Genomic DNA, 21152 nt, shown 5'->3' on the forward strand with positions numbered 1-21152 from the left:
AATCAAAGCGCCCTCATATTTGGTAGTACATTGGGCATCCGCATAAGTAGTACTCCCAAGCTGACAAAGGTGGCAAATCTTGTTCTTTGAGGGGAGGGAGTCTTCGCCATATCTACCTGTCTCGATCTAGTTGGTGTGAAGATGCATAGAGCTGTCCAATGGCACATTGGACATTATGAGACGTGTGCATCCATACATCTCCAGTGAACCACAAAGCCATTTGGGGATATGTGTAGAAGATGCTTTTGGTAGAAAGCCATCTTCATCCCTAGATCCTCGGTAGGTGTCACCCATGTCTTGAATGTGTGTATCTAAATAATGTCCATCCTAATGATGCAGTTCATCTTCTCTCGGTTGAGCTCCAAGTGGGGCCAATCAAAGTTGTAATGTAGCGGTGGGAGGTGATCCATGTAACTATAGCCATGCCTCTATCCAAGCATAGAAGCATTGACTATGCCCTTGTAATGCTAGCTGTCTAGATGAATCAAGTGCGAGCCGGGAGTATCTCTATCTCAGCAAGGTGAAGGGCCTATGCAAGAAGGTTAGTATTTGAAAGAGGGCCTTTGCCACCATGGCTGATGCTTCCATCTCTACTTTGATAATCTCATGTGGTACAGAGGGCTTACTCCGAATCATCCGTGAAACCATCAGTACTAGGGATCTCTTGATCTGCTTCCACTCCTCATATATATCCTCTGTTGCCTTGGCTAGCGGCTGATCGTGTTTGGCTCTCCTTATGTAATAGAGGTTTGATCCCCATACGGGGGCCTCATTTAGAGTGCTGGTGTGACCAAAGTATTGAAGGGTTAGAGCTTTGTCTTAGGCGTTTGAAATATTTTTGCGTGCGCATCGGCTCTCCATTGACCCTCGGGCCGCATAGCCTTTTGTCAATCTATCCTCAGCTGCTCTCCTCAAAGTGAATCTCAGCCCTGAAAATGTAATCCCGAAGTAAATATATCTTTGGACCATCTCCACCATCTCCTCTCCATATGTGAAATGGGGTATTAATCTCCGAATCCAATGGGAGGAAATGTTAAACATCATAACCTTGGTTTTTCCATGGTTCACTGTGTGAGATCCTTGGCCTTCCCCTTGACCCCCACAAACCCCCAAGGCAGCTCCTTGCCCTCCAAGTCCATTGATTTTATTGCCCTCCAAGTCCATCGATCTTACCAATGTAAAGGCCGAATAGAGTTGGTGAGGGTGGTTATCCCTGTTTCATGCCAATGGAACTGGTGGTCTCTTTCGATAGTCCTCCTGGTGCTCGTACTCATCCTGTAACAGACGCATACAATGCTAGTATCCACCATCTCATCTCCATTGGGACCTCCAGCTCTTGTAGTCCCTGCACAAGCTTGGCATGTGGCACTTGTATCAAAGGCCTTAATGGAAATCCACAAAGCAGCAGTATACCTGCCTCCCTTGTGCTCTACTCTCCTCACTCTCCTTGATGATGGCTTGGAGTATAAGGATATGATCAAGAGTGGAGTAGCCCCTCCTACACCATGCTTGTCCAAATGCCCGATGTTGGTGGTTCTCTGCCTATTTGCTCAGCTCATGCTTTAGTATCAATGCATAAAGCCTCGGCTAGCACGTGGCCAACCGTGACTGTCCTATAGTTTGTAGGAACCATGCGGTCTCTAGCTTTTTGGATTAATACCATAGTATTAGCTGACCAACTAGCAAGGACGCCTGCACATAGGGCCCTGTTTAATAGGTGGGCTAGAAGAGGTGCTAGGATATCTTTGGCATGTGATAGGTGCCCCGCTACTAGTCGGTCTCGGGCCTGGCCGTTTTGGAGTCTATTGATGGCGTCGTGAACCCTTGATGTGCTAAAGTAGGTAGATGATGTGGGTTTGTCCTCTGGTGGTTGGGGCAACAAGGGCTGCCCATGTACCTGGTATAATGAGGTAGGATATGCATGCAATGTGTCTGGGAAGTTGATAGGTCTATGGGCTTGGGGCTCCTGGAATACTTTCCATGCCTTTTTGCTATCTTGTCCCAAGTATTACTGGTAAAACTTGTGCTCCAGTCTTGATAAAAAATGCCTTTTTTTTCGGTTGGACTAGGCGGAAAAAGATGGAGTGTGTTATTACCATGGTCATCCTTACTTGTGAGCCCCATTAGTGAGTTAGGTGAGGAACCTTAGGAGCTTGGTCCAGTATGTCCAAATTTGTTAGGAGTGGCCATCTTTTTGGCATGCCCTCGAATGTCTTTTTTGACCGACCTGTTACTGGTCAGTTATGGCCTGCTTCTGAGCTTTACATGTAGTGAGGGAGATTAATTTTTATCACAGTTTTGATCATTGTCCACTTTTGGGTCATGTATGCCAGTGTAGGTCTGTGAGTCACATGTGCCTTCATTAGGGCAGCCTGCATTATGGCAGCACATTATTTGTTGAACAGTTTTCTAAGTCATGTTTACAATTTTCACTTGTCGGTATTTGGCCACCATCAATTTGCTCATAAGTTTATTCCTTTTTCACATCAGCATCTTTAGGATGCATTTCCCTTCATCTGCAGCTTCTGTATGCATGCTGCCATAGTACAGTTGTGAGAGAATGTGTTTTATTGCAGTTACAAGGGCATTTTAATGTCAGACAACGATGTGATTTCTGTGCTTTGTGCTGTGTTTTCATCTTGCTACAGCTGCATTTTGTTCACCTGTCTTGCCGAATATTGCAACACTGTAACTAGCTATTTTCCCTCCCAGAAAAACATGCTATTCAGCCTTGACCTGCAGGCACCGCTGCTGCTGCTGCTGCCAGCTCCATGTGAGTGGCACCATAGCCTGAGCTGCACCTCCATAGTTGCACTAGTACCACATATGAAACGCTTCATACTATACTGTGCTATAGGTATTGTATTGTACGTATTAGTACCATAAGGTTCCAATTTAAGGGATACTTCTTCTTTGCCTTTTTCTGTTTTAAAAAAAGGGTTTTAACTAGCTTTTAGTAGAGAATAATGGATTATAATTGTGTTATATGGTGTACCTTAAAAAAAACTTTAGGTACAATGTAGTACCATATTTTATTGTATCATACTGTATTGTACTTTTTGCACCTAATGACCATGTGCGCTTCAAATAGTCAAGGCCTTTTGTCAAGTTTGGAGCTGCTTGCAGCCAACCAGACAGACTTTTAGATCCTTGCAACCCTGATCAAGGTTTCTAGTTCTACTGGGGAGTATATTGTTGTCAGCTAGGTGGCTGCATTTTTCATCAGGAAGAGCTCAATGTTCATGTTCTGTCCACTGAAGCAGCAGCCCAGGTTTTCGTTTTGGTTGACAACCACCTAGTAGCAGTTCCGATTTGCTTTGTGTGGCCTACCCTCTATTTTAGCATCGCCCATTCCTGAAGGTACCTTTGTTTCTTCAGCTATGCCGTTGGTTTGTTGCAGAATTTCCTATCTCATCCACCTTCTGTGAATGTGGATAGCTTTTCTTGTTCCCTTCTTTAGAGAGCTACAGTACAAGTTCACATTCTCCTCAATCTCCAGAGGCTCAGAAGATTGATGGGACTCTCACCTTTGGAAGGTGAAGGGTGAAGCCGTAGCTGACATATGATTTTGTGGCTGTTTCAGCACCAGGTCTACTATCCTGCCTATGACATCCATTGCCCCTGGGGCCCGAATCTAGCTTACTCAGAGTTGTGACCAGGACTTAAGTTCTTCAAGATTATTCATGATGTTCTTTCTCAAGTGGGTACTAGGTTGATACTGTTGCTTGAGATGGTCCTTTTTATTTTACACCGTCACCTGAATTAGTTCCAAACAACTTGCAAGTTTTTCTAAATTATGGAATCATATTTCATTGCCTTACCTCTGATCTAGCAAGAGGTATTAACGGTACTTATTTTACTGTTCACACTGGTCTTTGGCCCGTTCCATATTAACAATGAGCGTTCTCTCTACAACTTGGCTGACTACACCCTTGCACTTCAGAGTGCACACCGTCATGTGACATGTCATGCAAGCTACTCATTCTCCAACTGAATGCACACGCTGCATATTAACATTGCATGCAGAAAGACTGAATGAGTGGACCCAATATATATGATCTCAAGCATCTTATGCAAAGAAAGTGCCGACAGTTGTCATGAAGGAATACGAAAAAGGTAAGACCAGAGGTCATCGATTAACGTAGGCCAGACCTATTTTGGGAGGTGACAATCAAGCTCACAGTATTGAGTAGATAAGGGAATGATTGAGTATTTCTATAGAAGACATCGAAATAATTAGTAGATCGAATACTGGTGTAAGTTTCTGCTTCCGTTTATGCACCAACTGAATTTTAACTTGTGGTTTCATATTTATGTGACAGATCATTAACTGGAGGAAGTATCTTAAGTTTCCTGAAGAGGCTCGGCTATCAGTTGAAGCAAGGGATCTTATGTGTAGACTCTTGTGTGGCGTTGAGCACCGATTGGGGACCAGAGGTGTGAATGAGATAAAGGTATTTGCAGGTACACAGGGTCTTGCCAAATCAAAAGGTTAAAACATCATTGTTTGTTCTTAGAACTTGTCATTGAAAAACTTGCAGGCACATCCCTGGTTTAAAGGCATTGTATGGGATTGTCTGTATGACATGGAGGCTGCTTATAGGCCAGAAGTAAAGGATGAATTGGATACTGGGAACTTCGAAAAATTTGAAGAAGTGAGTTCTGCACCTCCTTTACAGAATATTGAGGCTTTATTCCCTTGCTTAATGCAAAATGCAAGTCTATGAAGTTCTTTTTTTAGGCCACCCCTCCCTTCCCTTTCATTCCCCCTCTCATGCTGCCAAGACAGAAGTTCGTGACTCGTTGGAACTGCTCTGTACTGTGTATGGATTGCTTGGTGTGCAAGTGCGATTAAGGGTTTTTTGTCTAGGTTATGACAGATGTTTATAGAATATCTTGCAAGTACTTGTTGAGCTTCTAGGGAACCAGTTATTGGTTCATGTTAATCTTCTCCTCATTCTTTCCTGAGAGCTAAGCTAACTGCCAAATGTTTTCAAAGATTTTGCATCTCTTATTTCCAGTTGCAGATTCTGTTTTAATCTCAATTATAAACATGCAATCTCTCTCTTCAGGTTGAACCTCGCCATCATCATCCATCCAAGGGTCCTTGGAGGAAGGTATAGTAACTTAATATCCACCTGCCCTTTTCGGTGCTAAATGCTTCATAACGTGTCTCCCGAAGTGCTTTTAACTGCTGACTATGTTTATATGAAAGGCTTATTTGTGCTAAGAATTGCTGATGGCTGTTAACACTAGAAGTTTCCTTCTTTGTCAGATGCTGTCATCCAAGGACCTAAATTTTGTTGGTTACACCTACAAAAGTGTTGACGTCTTCAAGTCCTTACAGGCAAATTCTGGTAAGCATACTTCTGATGATTGTTAGATAACTGATTGTGAATTCTAGATTGTCCCATGCATGTTTGGAAAAGTACATGCAAAAGAACTCTGTCTGCATCTGTCCAAATGGTTTCATTTATTGAGCACTTTATGGTAGCAGTTTTAATGTAGGTGAACAGACACACCACCCCAAAGTACAGTCGGCATATGTGAAGAATTGTGTTTTACAAGAGCTTCCTGAAATAGAGGTTATGGTTCATTGCACAATTGTCAATGAGTGCAATACTTTAAAAATTGATCCAGTAACCAAGCAATGCAGGTTATGCGTATGAATAGTAGATGTAACATTGTAGTAGGCCAAACATGGGAAGCCCTGCATTGTAAGGATTGTCTTATCTAGGGTTGATGTTTTGTGGCTTCCCTTTGAGCAGATGAGATCAGTGATAATACACATGATATGGTTGCTACGGAGGTGGAGACAAATTGTTGCAGTTCTTCGGAAGACCTCTGTTCCCAACAAAGCCAGGCTGCTCCATCTGGAAATTAACACATCAGTGGGGAGTATTCTATATGAAAATTTTTGCCGAGGCAGTTATGCCCATGTCTATCTTCACCAGCTATGTGAGCAAGGCAAAAGGCACAAAATGGAGCCTTGAGAAGATATAATATCAGAAATGTTAATAATCATTTCTTAATCTGCCTGTCAAGGCAACGGAAGGATAGGTTGCTCACGAAATTCAGCTGTCCATCGAAATGCTTGCAAAGCTGTTGTAAATTGTTTGGTTCCAGCCGGGATTGTCCGATTGGGAAAATGGTCTCTTGTAATGCTGAAATGTGGTGGCTCTTTAGCAAGATCGACATTGGATTACCAATGTTTCCAAAGTTACTTAACGTATCCGATATTTGAAAGTTCGTCATTTTATTAAATCGCACTCGTAGGCTTGTGGGCGTAGCGAGTTCGGCACGGGCACCACTGCACCTCTCATGCTTTGTTAGTATGCATCTACATGCCTACTGTTTCATGTGTGGGAGGTGCTTTTTGTGTCAACACATCACAAGGTATTGTTGGTCTAGATTGTGTGGCACTGAAACGCCAAATGGCTGAAATGTCTCACTGAAATAGGAAAGACTTAGACAATATTTTTAAATGAAAACAATTGTTTTTTTTGGTGCTTTTCTAGAGTTTTTAAACACATTGGATATATGCTAGACATCATTTATCGACACGAAAGGGTTTGCATGGTGTAAATGAGTAAGTTACAACTCATTATCCATAAAGAAAGCTATATCACATATATTGTTTAACAGTTTCGCCTGGCATTCCAAGGGTGAAACGTTTCGGGGGTGGAACGTTTCACAGTTACCTTGAGCCCAAACCCATATGGCAAGGGAAATGGAAATGTCTTGTAATCACTTCTCACAATACATTATGCAACAAAAGATTATACATCTTTGGCTTAATTTGGTAGTACATTAGGCAACAAAAGACTGCTCCGTCTTTGGCTTAATTTTGTAGAAGGGAGGGAATCTCTTCCATGTACTCCAATTTATCCTCAGTTAGTACAAATAAGTTTGAAATTGGCCCAATGCCCACCAACCCACATGAGGTGTTTATTCATTATCTTACATGAACCTCGCATCCATTGAAGGATTGGTATATAAGATGCTCTCCAAGGAATGTGGTGTTTAAGTTAATGTTTTAATATGTGTGGTGCGAGTCCTTATTGTGTGTGTGTGATTCTAACCCAATGACCATATTTAGCTTAGGTTCTCTCAATTTGTGTATTAATATTAATCTTGAAAGGGCCTCAGCTATGATATGTAGTGCTCAGCCTTTGCTCTATCTAATTTGGTAGTTTATGGAAGATGGCTAATCCCTAATTTATTCAATCATGAAAATCTTATTTTGTTTGGTCTAGGATTCAAACATTGTCTCAATATATCTTCATTGTATCAATCTGAAGATATATTTTCATAGCAAATGTGGATTGTATTTTCATCACCCCCTCTGAAGCTATATCGTTTTTGAGGTCCTAGTATCACCTAAGCTCACCAACCTAAGCTTTAATACCAAGTTAGAAATTGTGTGGGGACCCTTGCACCTCCCCTTTTTGAGAGGTCAATTGTCCTAATATTGTTTACACCAATGTGCACTTAGCTTCAAGATTTTCATAATTGGACTAGCCATCTTGTCTCCAAATTCCCAAGGTGATGGATGGCCTTTGCTCTATGTAATTATGGAAATATTTGTCTGGTTGGCCTAGGATTTAAAACCTAGTCTCAACACATAGTTGTCGCATCGATAGTGAGGTAGTTTCTTTAGCAAGTGTAAATTGTGTTTCCAACACACACAGCACCGAGTGTAGCATATCACCATGACAACCTACCCTCTATGATTCTCCTTGCAGTAAATCTTGACGTTGCAAAAGTGGCACCAAGAGACATATCCCTTCATCCTCTCCATAATATCCCTTGTATATGTAAACTAAGGGAATGTATTAGCCCATTGGGTAGGGTCTTGAAACAGTGTGCTTTTGTATTCACGGTGAAATGTATGTAGACCCTCTCCACAATATCCCTTGTATATGTAAACTAAGGGAGTGTATTAGTCCATTGGGTAGGGTCTTGAAACAATGTGCTTTTGTCATGGTGAAATGTATGCAGATCATCTAAGTGGCTTGATAGCTCCTCTTGAATATATCCATATTGTCAAGTGATATCAACATACGTGCACGCTAACTTCTTGCCCTTTTTGTTTGTCAATGTAATTCAAAATCTCATTCATATGTAGCTCAACAGGTGCAACTGTGCACATTGCTCTCCATAGCACCCTAGTGCAATATATCTTTAGGAAGACCTATCATGTACTGCTCTTCCAAGATAGATGTATTCATTGACCCACAACCTATATATGTAAACTTAAGCAACATATTGTCCCTTTGGGTAGAGGTGTTAAAACACATGCCTTGGTCTTCTTGGAGAAAGGTACCTAGATTATCTAAATGCCTCATAGCTCTACATAAAATGCCTCTATTATGGAGCATGTTCAAAAGTTGTTAAAGATGGAGTTTCAGGGAATGGGGCAATACCGAATGCATGGAGTGTTAAGACAAATAATCATGAACATCTGCAATTGAATGCATGGGTCAATATCCCGCATGGCAATGGATAAGTAGTTACTTGTCCAAATGCAACAACTTGTTTGGTAAAATGATATTTGGGTAGTGTTACTGGCATCTTTCTAGTAATGATGGAGGAGAGGCATGCATGGTTAGCCATCTATAGTAATGATGTGATGAGAGATGGTGAAGGATGTCATAGGAGGGACATTGAATTTCATAAATAGTATACCATGCTTAGAGGAGTGTGCTTGCACTAGCGTACATGTATACTCATGGTGATTAATTATGGTTACATACACCACCCATTCTAAGAGAGAGCATCCATAATCCAATCAACTTTGTAGTATCTTGGGATGTATTGGAGTCTATGCAACTTGTAGTGTGTAGTGATGTGCTTAAAACCCCAAACTTGTATGGTAAATTGTCTCTATACATAGGATCCTTGCTCTTAAACTAATGTCCTATGGTAGAGTAATGCTCAATGTTTGGTATAGTGGCTAGTATCGGGAATCTCTCTCAATTGAAGTGGTGTGACTGTAGCTTGTAGGGCATAAAAGTACACCATAATCTATACACATGGAAAATTTGTGTGCATATCCATCCATGTAAAACAAGCATCCTCATCCCTACTCACCTTGCACAATATGTTGTAGCTTCCATCCCATATAGAGGAGCCACTCCTAGTCCTTTAATCCCTCCTTATAATCATGTGGCTAAGAGCAATAGATTGATTCCTTTTTATAGCTTTGAACATTTGTAGGTGAGTACTCATGCTCTCCTAGTGTTTGTTTATATCCTATGATGTTTTTTATCTTTTAAGACAAAACTCAAGGATGACACCCTTGGTTTGAAGATTTGCCAAGAGAGACTGAGTGAGAGCCACACTATCCTTTTCCCTATGTGGAGATAGGAAAGCTTGTAGGCCGAATGAACAATAGAGCTTGCCACATAAGGACCCTCATCCTCAGTAATGCTACCATAGTGAAGACTAAGTGTTTGACTAGGCAAGACCCCAGACTTATATAAGCGTATGATTTCCAAGTGACACACATCTAGCTAGAGTTGAATCCACAACCTAATGCTTATGAGACCAAGCATTGATTGCTAGGTCACCCTTACGACATATTATGATTTGCTTGTTTTTGCATTTTACTTAAAGTAGCTCGTATTTATCTGCAACCCTCCATTTGTAACTCCACATTGCCCCATCTTGGGCACCAACTTATAGTGATGACATGTTTGTTTCCATGTATTTCTCATTTGCCCACATTGTGGGCCTTCGTAATACTTGCATGCATGCACATTGGTGACCCACCTCACTCGGTGCAAGGTTATCTTCAAAGGTTTATCTTATATTTTCAAGTCTCCTCCCTTGGAGTGATGACATGTTTGTTTCCATGTATTTCTCACTTGCCCACATTGTGGGCCTTCGTAATACTTGCATGCATGCACATTGGTGACCCACCTCACTTGGTGCAAGGTTATCTTCAAAGGTTTATCTTATATTTTCAAGTCTCCTCCCTTGGAGAGAAAGCCTCTCCGTATGTTTGCACTGGCAACTTCGAATGAAGGGCCTCTCCTTTCTGAATGCTTTGTTAACTCACCAAGCTCCCATTATAATCAATATGTTAATCACCTCTAGGTAACTAGACATCTCGTTGGGATCCTTTATCAAACTATTTTTCTCTCTTTATCTTAGTGTTCTTGCATGCAAGGCAATGCGTTTGTCTCTTCTATTCCTCTATGGTTGCATTGGCAAACTCTTCCCCATGGAAAAACAATGTATCTTTCCATTTAATGACGTCAATCCAATTTGAGATTTCATCTTCCTCGACCTATGTGCATCTAGTCACCTTTCTTTTTTTTTGGGGGGGGGGGGGGGCACGTGTGGAAGTTTGTTGATAGCTTGGGATTTCAAAAAAGATCTTGATGACTTAGCTAATTCTATAGAAGTAATAGTGATTAGTTTGCTCCATCTTATTATCACTTCATTTTATACTTTACTTGATATACAATATGATTTTCCATTTGGTTATGAATACAAACAATCATGTGAATGAGTCTAAGATTTGAGATTGAACATGACAATATGATAATTCATATGGATATTGATCGAAAGGATATGTTTCCCATGTGGACCATCTCATATTAGTTTAAAAAAAGAAAAAAGGGAAACCCTGGCCTTTTCAAAAAGCCCTAGGTGCAATTTTATATAAGCTTATCATACTATTGTATATGTGCTTTTGACCACTCCTCTTGATTAGAGACTCCTTAGCAAAATACAATTATGAGCATATATATATATGTGTGTGTGTGTGTGTGTGTGTGTACAAAATACATGCCTAATTGTAGCAAATATGCATGGATGAAGCCCAACCTCTATTCCCAACAAGAATGGGTATAATCTCATCCCTATCTTAGCCAAGGCTAATTGGAACCTTCAACTCCCATGAAGTTTGATTGTAAGCTTAGTGTGACCTGATCGACTATACTTGGTGACTAGAAGGTATAAATCTGTGCTAGGAGAAATCCATGTGTGCTTGGTTCCAAGGGTCTATTTCACCCCCTTGATCACCATTTTGTTGCACACAACACTGAATCATATATGCCAAACCTCCCCTTCTAGGTCCATAGCCTTCTAGCCACCCTAGAAGCATGACAATACACTAGCACCCTACCCTTCTATGTGTAGGTACCAAACCTCCCCTTCTAGGTCCACTAACTTTCTAGGTACATGTGTCAAACATGCTCTTCTAGGCTTGTTAACCTTTTAGTAACCTTAGAAGTAGGAGAGTTTTCATACAAGGAGCCCTAGTTATGGTCTACGTGATGTCCTCTAGTTTTTTTGTGTTTCTTTTTACTTCAGGTCTTGTGCTTGTAGTCATGGTAGTGAGACATCTCAAATACCCCAATTTATGGGAGAAAATGATTAATACATGGATTCTCATGTCCAATAGTTTGAAAAAATCCTTGACTTTAAACTAGTTAGGTCTAGTAGATGAATCTTACAAATAGGCAATATTTGAATCCAATCTTCATGCAAAAACAACCACCTAGCAAACAAGTTGTTGACTTAAGATTTTGTCAAATAGGTAATGTGTAGATTTTGCAAGTTGAACGTGTCACCCAAATTGTGGAGAGACTTTATGCCTTGGGGCAAAGGAACAAAGATGTCGAGACTATGCTATTGGTATGATAGAGTATCACATTGTTGCCTAAAACAAGAATTCCTATATTTGAGTCGATGGCATAAAAAATTTTGAATTCTTTCTTTATTTAGGTCTCATCAAAGATCTTTGAACTGCATTGGCCATGGTGCACTTACAACATTCTAGAGTTTTAGTCCATAGAAGAAATCTAGCAAAAGAAAACACCTTAGCACTAATCGTAAGAGAGAAAATCTAGCAAAAGAAAACACCTTAGCACTAATCGTAAGAGAAAAAATATCAATCTTAAGAAGAAAGCTTTATTGATTGGCTCTAAAGAGGTAAAATCATGTTTGACCTATAGGTCTCACCAAACATAGAAGAAAAGAAAAAGCCACTATTTTGGAGCATCACCATCCAAACCACAATCTAGTTTTTTGTGTAGCTTATATTGCAATCTAGACATTTTGTCCTAGATTATGGGCTCAATCAACACTGTTGCAAAATCTATTGCATAGATACCCATAGTACAAATATTTTTTCAATAATGGATAGAAGAATAGCTTGGCTCACTCAAACTAGTGGCAAAATCTTGCAATGTGAAGCCACCTCTCTCTTACTTCCATATGCCTAACCCTCGACAAAATCCCATCCTAACCTTGCCTTGATCACACTAGAGGAGGATACATACCCCCAAGGCAGGGAGGTCACATCCCTCAATGCATGGGTTAACACCCAACAATGCGTTACTTTTGTATGTAAGAAGGTCATTAACAATCATAGAGTCATGATGTAGTCGATAATATGCCCATGAACAAAGGAAAAGGATTGAGAAAGGTAAGGGTCATATGCCCTCTAAACTTGTAGGTGGCTAAAATATTGCGAAGTAAACAAGATCCCTAGAGGTCAATTGACCTATGCATGATGGTGCTCTAAGCTTGTAGCCCTACCTTTATATTTGTCTCCAATTTGAGTATGCCAAATTTTTACATTTCCTCTTTGGATCTTCCACAACCTTAGATTGGCCTACCTTGGCTTGATGGAGGAAGAAATGTCCGCCCAATAAGTATGTCTAGTATGTTAAGTGTGTTAGTGCTATCCATTTTAAGTACTAAAATCTCAAACTTGGGTCATAATCTCACCCTTGGGTTGACCAAGACTATTCACCCCAATAGACTTAGAGGCTCTCAAAACTATATGAGAAATAGAGAAAAGGAAAACTGAAGAGAGAAATAAGGTGGTTGATACCTTCTTGATTAATTGAGCCAAAAATACATACAGATTTATAGTCTTGAACATGACCGTTGGCATCTCTTATCCATGACTCCTCACATCCACTCATGAAAGACCCTTTGAAACTTTCCCCTTACACATGGCATGCATAGAGGACCTTAACCCATGTCTTGATGCCTTTGATACATTTGGATCCATTAGGCTATAGGTACACATGCAAATAATTAGTTACATGTCATTTTGGCATGGCTAAGTTAGAGGACCTCAAAGTGCATAGAGTGAAATTCTAGCATTTGATAGGATGTCATCTTTGATTTGGTTGTTGTCTTGTTTCACCATGGTCTAGACATGTAGTGCATGCACTCCAATCAATCTCACTTTTTTGTTGGTGGCCCTATCACTATGTTGGCCTCATCCACTCTTGTTTTGTTTTGTTGATGATACCATCCTCCCTGGTTAAGTAATCTAGAAAATTGCACCAGGCAAAATTTTGAGAATTTTAGATCAACATGCAAAAATTCTATAGTATTGAATAGTCTTTTGGAGGGTGATGCAACGTGGGATTTATTCATTTGGTGATGTGAAAAATGTAACAATGAGTTATGGAGGCTAGGATAGAAGACTAGTGAAAAAGCATAAGAACATGGGTGGTTTGTGGGTTAGAGGTGAATGAAAAATGGAACAATTAATGCACTTGAATAGAGTGATTAAAAGTAATGAGGATGACATGGGAAGAGGGGTTAATAGAGGTGATTGGTAAAGCTGAGAATGTAGAGTGTAGAGTGGATCATGTTGCATCTTCTAATTTTCAATGGTCAAATGTTGTAGAGCACACCATCTAGGGAAAAGTCAAATTGTAGGCAAAATACAAGTGAGTTTTGGGGTGTTGATCACTGGGTTCAATCTAGAGGATGTTGATCAAGGCATGGGTGTTGGTGAAGACAATGTCATCCTCATGGTAGGCATAGGTGTAGAGAATATATGCAAGCCAAAGGACCATAGATTATAGTAGTATGGATAAAATGAAAAATCCAAAAAATAAAGAAGAAGGAAAAAGTGAGGGTTAGGGTTATATCGTGGTTGCCAAATGTTGGGGTTTTCACCCCAATAGGCTAAGAGAATTCCAAAACTCCAAGGAAAGGAGATAGAATGAAGATGCAAGAGAGGAGGAAGGAGGTTGATTTTTTCTTGATTGATGGAGACAAAAATATATAGATATTTATAGCCTTGAAAATGACCTTTGGCATCCCCCATCTACGATCCTCATATTCACTTATGAAAGATCATTTTAAATTCCCCCCTTAGATTTCCCTACTAAACTTACAATGACCACTAGTTTAAGGCAACAATTCATTAATGCAAGCCCTTGTGATCACTTCATCCAATTACCTCAAAGGACAATGACAATGAAGCCAATTTATGAATATGACATGTATTATTATTGTGTATCATATGTAGCTCTTATGTATTTATTGGTTGCCTAATAATTTTGGTAAAAGTTCTAAATATGGCAACTTGCCTTCTTTTATTTTCATGTGCTAAAACATGGGGAATTACTAGTTTATTTTTGGTGATGTTTTACTACATAGTGTGATCACAACAATAAACCTTGATTAACATTTCAATAAAGGTTTGGACGATCATTTGTCAACTCTTAATATCTATTCCTTGGATGAATGGTGAAATAACAGATTGACATGCTTCTTAGGGGAAATAAAACAAGTTTTTTAAATCACAACAATGCTCTGAAAAGCAAAGAAGAGTAAGACATATGCAAAGAAACACAAGGATGATGATAAAAGGAGGCCTTCAAGGAGGCACACTTAGAGTTTGATTGAGAGAGAGAGAGAGAGAGAGAGAGAGAGAGAGAGAGAGAGAGAGAGAGAGAGAGAGAGCTATACTCATCTTGTAAGGAACATCGAACAAAATAGAATGCAACAATGTTCTCATAACAATCCACTTTAAGGTGCCATTGGCACAAAATAAAAGAAATGCTAAAGTTCTATGTCTCATGACCTAAAGTAGCCTAATGCTGTATCTTTTGTGAACTCCACTATAATGGATTTGTTGCATTGATAGACTACAAGTAGGGCCTCTTTCCTAGGATCATTCATATTAGTGATTTCACTTGGCCATTTTTGGCATTTTTTTGATATAAATTCATCCACGATTAGCATTTTGGTTTCCATAAATCATTTTGATGGCTTTTGTGCTTCGATTTTACATTTTATTGTTGTGAATTATCAAGTTGCTTGATTATTTCCTTTCTTTTGCCAATGCATTGTGGGATCACTTAGTTAAACTTTGTTCTGTGAACAACGGTATTAGCTTGGTCTCTTGCTCAAATGACTTAGGACGGGATCTATAGTCTTCATCCTCTAGTGCAACGTGTTTCTTCATGCCACAAGTTGGAGACCCCTTAATCATGCATAGGGTTTAATAGTTCTTTGCAATGTAAACTTGTGGACTACTAGAAAGATAGTGGTTGCCATACCTTACTTATCTTCCTCCTTCCTTGTGATTCCTTCTACATCTCCTCTTGCACTTTATCATCATTTCCTTCACTCCATCTTCAATCCTTCTAGTAGTTTTTACAATCTCAAAAATTTTATCTTCTTCTTGGTTCATCCAAGGTTTTTTGCATTAAGGCAAGTGATTTTTTTAAAATTATAGTATGTTCTTCTAGGTTAGAAACCCACTATCACACATATTCCTCCCATGGGCTTTGTTCCTCATCTTGGGTGGTGTTGTGAGGACCATTGAGACAACCATTGGTGCTCACTTTTGTGCAAGGAAGAGACTATTGCCAATAAACAACATGGGAAGAAGAAAACTTGCAGCTATTCTCCTACAAGATGCTTTTCTAATTCATGAGGATATGAGACTAAAGCTCATTGTTCATGATGAGGATGAAGACTAAAGAGTGGAAGAGAACTTATGTTTCTTGCCTTCTAGCATCACACAATGTGTGCATTTTGATGGTGGAAGGATGTAGATGTCATAGTGCTTCATGAAGGCTAGAGGACTAAAGGTCAAGCATCCAACTAATGGCTCAAATTCTTTATATATAAAAGTAGTTTCCAAGCATCCAACTTTTTTGGAATATTAAGGCGAAAAATAAAATCACCCCATCAATCATGTGGTTTATGATTTTCCACAAAGCATTTGCATGAATGTGAGACTACTTGAACAAGTAGATTTGAAGAAGCTTCATTTATCTCACTGAGTCTAACCTTTACACCCAAATTTTAATCACACATCCTTGTATCAACAACTCCTTTAGCAAGAATAAATCCTTGAGACTCCTTTTAATATGCAACAAAAGCTATTAGAGCTAGCAAATGGTAGCGAAAAATTTACGGTTTCCTAGAGGGCATAATATTAAAATTTCAAGTTATTTATAATGTGTGGGTTGAAAACACAAAGTGAAATGTAGACTTTGAAAGTAACATTCACTGGCAAGAGCATGTACATGTTGGATTTAGGGTTGTAAGAATAATGGATGTACATAACTAGGAGAAGAAGAAGCTTGACGGAGCACAATTGAAAGCGTCTTGAGAGGTATCATGCTACTAAAAGCATATTGAGGTGCATTGTCATTATGTTAGGAGAGATTCCCTATAGGAGAGATCAACTTGGCCTATGTGCTAATACAAAACAACTTTGCAAATATTTTCACAAAGGCTTTATTGCAACACTCGAATTAGCCAAAAGGCATATGAGTCAAATACACCAATTGTAGCTCTAAAAGCTACCCTATACTTAGCTCACAATTGAAAGTGCCACGATATACATGAGTTGCCAAGCATAAAGCAAAAACCATTGTGGATACACAAGTGTTGTAACAACCAGCCTAGTCAAAATGTGAAAAGCATGTAAAACTAGTGATAATGATCCCCTCTTGAGATAAAGTAGCTCAAGGTGCTGAGTATCACTCAAGTGGCAAAGTCCGCTTCACTACCTGCCAATGCTTAGTGCATGGGCTATGCATAAAACTGCTCATCTATGAGAGTGCAAATTGAATATTAGGCCTTGTATTACATATATAAATCAAGTATCCACCAATAGCTTGCTGATAGAGAAAGATATCAAAGCACTCTTTGGCATCATGAAGGCTCAACTTCAAACCTATCTCCATATGAGTAGCAATAGTCTTATAGTCCTCAAGACCAAAAATCTCTGCAATAATGTCTCAACATACTTTCAATACCTCCATCATATTTCTTAAATTGAATGCCTACATAATGATGCAATAGACCAAATCTAATATGTCAAAGTTGAGTTCAACACCTCCTTAAAATCATCAATGTGCCTCATTAGGACGAGTGAGCATCATGTCATTATCATAAAGCACAATGATCAAAGGTGCATCATTATCATGTCTGACATATAAGGTGCTCCTAGTTGGACTATTTTGAAACCACATGTATACAAAGCCTTTTTCAATCTACGTAGTTTGTTTTATTACCCTTTCTACATAGAATCATGAGGCTAAAAGACATACACTTATACTTTTCTACTAAGCATAACCCTTTGCTACAACTCTAGTTATGGGAGCAAAGGCCCCATCAAAATTAATGTTTTTCTACTAAGAGTAACCATTTGCAACAAGACTAGCTTTGTAGTGATCAATACTACTATATGGCTTACACTTTAACTTGTAAATCCACTTGTGTCAATGCCCTTCTTTCTAGGAAATAAATCACATAAAAAACAAGTACAATTTTTTGTAATAGCATCATACTCAGATAGCGTAGAAGCTATCCAACTTTTTGAATTTTGTGCCTCGTCAAAAGACACAAGCTCATCTTCATCATATAGACTAGAAACAACCAATGCATAACAATGTGATGCATAAGAGGCATAATGAGAGCTTGAATGAGTACAAGTAATGAAGGGTGCATCCAACTTACTATCATGAAAGGTTTACATCAGCCATTTTGGCATAGTCTGGGTTTACTAAATTCCTACTCTAGTATTATGAGGAATTTGCATAGCCTGAAAACTACCTCACTTGGTACTAAATATGACTACACACTATTGAAAGAGGAAACAAATTATCATAGGTATCATATGAACATACCTTTTTTTCTTATGAAACATTAGGAAAAAATGAACTCAAAAAGAGGCCCTTAAAAATATTATAGTTTAAGAGGTTGACGTTTTGGATTGCCCAATAGGAAGGTTGGATGTTCCTATCCATGGAGGGTGGACCTTCTCTCTCTAAATCTTGGGTTTTTGATTTAAAAAAGGGGTAGTGTGGGATTATAAAAAAGATAGAATCAATAGTGCACTAATGTTGAGTATCTCTATCCTTGTACTTCCCCCCTCTCCCCTCTGTTGATGTGAAATCAGGATGAGGTAAAGTAGAAATTTCATCTTCTATTTTGTAACTCAATTTGTAGGTAAAATTGCCCTGTTTTGTGGTGCCAAGATTATGCATTTGATTTTTTTTGGTTGATTGGGCTTGATTTTTTTCTCTATCTATTACTTTTAATTAATTTGATGATCATGATTTGCAATCTACTATTCTTGCAACAATCAACACATGGTAGAGTAGAGATTCCATCTTATTTTTGGTAAATGAGCTTATAGAACTAAACTCATCCTCTTTTGTTAAGATGGATTCATGATTCAAATAACACACGCCATTGTTTTCTCATATCTATCATTTTCAATAGGTTTTGATGATTATAACTTTAGAACCAATTTTTGTTGCATCAAGCAATAGAGAGTAGTGTAGATATTCTATCTTATCAGTAAAATTTTCCTCATTTGTGTTGCGAGAATTCATATGAATGATTAGTTGGTTTGGTTTTTATTGAAGTGTTATATTCTATAACATGCTATTATCATGTAAGGTTTAGGTGAACCATATAAATCTCGACTCACTAACTTGCTATGGTAGCTAATTCCTTTATGTTGGACGATATGGATATGGTGAAAGTCAAGGTTTAGAAATCTTGTGGAGTATTGGTCCTATGTGTCCATTTTGATCTTCATGCCATTTGGCTATGATGTATAAAACTTCTATATCATATCATCCATATAAGATGCAATATTGAGTCATAGAATATCTCGAGTGTTAATCCAAAGTGCCAATTCGGATTTGTATCCTATTTGGCCACCATAATTATAACACTACTTTATAATACCCATGTGTTTATATAATGTATTGAGTGAGATTAGACTCTTTTCATTATAATGAAATTTCTTTTTGCAAAATTCTCTAAGTATTCTTGTACTATTCTTTCCATTCTCTTTTATGTAAATGCTATGATTAATGTGATGCTTTGAAATTGAATTTGTACTTTATGTTAATATACATCTATATATTCATTTCAATACTGATATTTGTGTCTAGCTACTAAAGTGTGAATATATCTTAATGCCATAATTGATTTGTATGACATATCAATGATCATTTTCCAAACTCAAAATGATTATGGTTAAGAGTTTAGCACGTACTTCTTTACATCTATTGTCTACATTATAATGCTTGAAAGAAGAACAAGTATTCTCTCAATAGAAGTACATAACATGAAAGATGAAGAAGGAAATTTGATTATTGATATGTATCATTGCTCATATTGGGTATATAAGCATCCAAATATGAAGGGAGTTTTCAATGTGAAAGCATCTACAATTGCAAATATATCAAAGCATTGGAAGGGTAAAGTTTTAGCTCTTAGACAAATAATACATGCATTTGTATTCATACACAAAAAAATACATGTTGCACCCATAGTAATCATTCAATAAAAGATTGTAAACAATAAGTCTTTGCAACACAATGAGAATGAGAAATTTCATGATATCAATGTGACTAACTATCTTGTGTTTATAGAAATATACCCTTTGGATTGGTATGAGTGGCAAAATGTTGTGAGCTTTATAAGTTCTTTCAAGTGTTACCACATCAAAATTGGTTGATTTCTTTTTGAGGGGCATATGGTGAAGCATCTCATAAAAAGAACCTTGTTTTTTTCTATGATTTCAAGTACATATTGCCCAAGGGGGGTCGTGAAAATGGAACCCTTGAGTCTATGCATATATCAAATTTCAACACCATAGAATGGCCATTGTGTAGTAGCGACATTTTGCACATGTAACACAAAATTTTATTAGACATTGAATTCTTTACAACCAAGCACTAGCTCAAAGAATGTGGGAGTATCTGAGAGTTTGAGATGCACTAAAGGGATGTATGTCATTGTAAAAAGTGCATTAGAGGACAACAAATAAGAATTCTACGCAAAACTTAGACATAAAAAATCACTCACAGTCCTAACTCAATAAGTGTCACTGGAAAAGCCATTTCCACGATGGCTGAAGCAATTCTATGATTGTAGTAACCCTATGCCTACCACAATTGAGGAAAAGGAAAATTGAAGGAGGTCTTTGAGAAATGTAATTACCCCCCACGTACAAATCTCACACACCCCCCCCCCCCCCCCCCCCCCCCCCCCCGCCCCAATTTAATAAAATCAGTTAAATTTTTTTTAATCCCACACCCCAGCCACTGGCGAACAAGTGGTAAGGGGGAAGGAAGGTAAAGACGATGCGACGTGGAGGCGGTGAGATGACGTTGAGAAGGAGGAAGATGATATCGATGAAGTCAATGGGGGGAGGGGCACACATGTGCCACCTCTCCCCTCGACCACACCCCCCCCCCCCCCCCCCCCCCCCCCCCCAAAATACACCCCCTCAACACCTATAAGAACCCCCTCCTTGAGAGAGAGAGAGAGAGAGAGAGAGAGAGAGAGAGAGAGAGAGAGAGAGAGAGAGAGAGAGAGAGAGAGAGAGAGATTTATAAGCTGGAAAAGTATGGCCCCCAAACGGAGGGAAACACGCATCCGACGGTAATCCTGCATCCAACAATGGAGCCACTAGCGAGGGTGTTACTGTTAATAGAAATACAACATCGGGTATGGATAATTCATATCCGAATATCTAAGAACTAATTGCCATCTTCGCTATTCATTGAGACATAGGGTATATCGCTTTGGCATGCGCATGAGTTCATTTTAACAAGTGACACAAATATTGACAAGGAGTTGCATGTGGGTAGCCAAAGCAATGATGTGTCCATTGTGGCCTTCATTGAGGAGAAAGCTAGGCCATGTAGATTGAAAAAATTACTAGCATTTTGTGGATCTTTGCAAAAGGTGGATGAGCTCCCAAGTGAGTATAATGGTATGATTGCTTTTGAGCTTCCAGCTACACAAAGTAAGAAACAAATGATGGGTATGAAACATAAATATGATGGTCACCTTTGGTCACGGCCCTCACAAATAAATATGGCAATAGAGTG

General features: G+C 38.9%; 1 protein-coding gene across 2 annotated transcripts in view; it reads left to right on the forward strand.

Moving 5' to 3' along the window:
* Positions 1–6517, forward strand: part of LOC148033346 (uncharacterized) — an 84557-nt gene extending 78040 nt beyond the window's left edge. Inside the window, exons 8-12 of one of the 2 annotated variants that reach the window (XM_087681258.1) lie at positions 4323–4454; positions 4542–4655; positions 5073–5117; positions 5276–5357; positions 5769–6517. In XM_087681258.1, coding sequence (XP_087537384.1) covers positions 4323–4454; positions 4542–4655; positions 5073–5117; positions 5276–5357; positions 5769–5884 — 489 coding nt within the window. In that variant the 3' untranslated portion in view covers positions 5885–6517. The remainder of the gene's footprint in view (positions 1–4322; positions 4455–4541; positions 4656–5072; positions 5118–5275; positions 5358–5768) is intronic. The other variant, XM_087681257.1, reaches the window with a different exon arrangement.
* Positions 6518–21152: the final 14635 nt, after the last annotated feature.

This window comes from Lygodium microphyllum, chromosome 7 (assembly GCF_053477565.2).
Source record: "Lygodium microphyllum isolate KBCC chromosome 7, Lygodium_microphyllum_v1.1.10, whole genome shotgun sequence".
Lineage (NCBI taxonomy): Eukaryota > Viridiplantae > Streptophyta > Polypodiopsida > Schizaeales > Lygodiaceae > Lygodium > Lygodium microphyllum.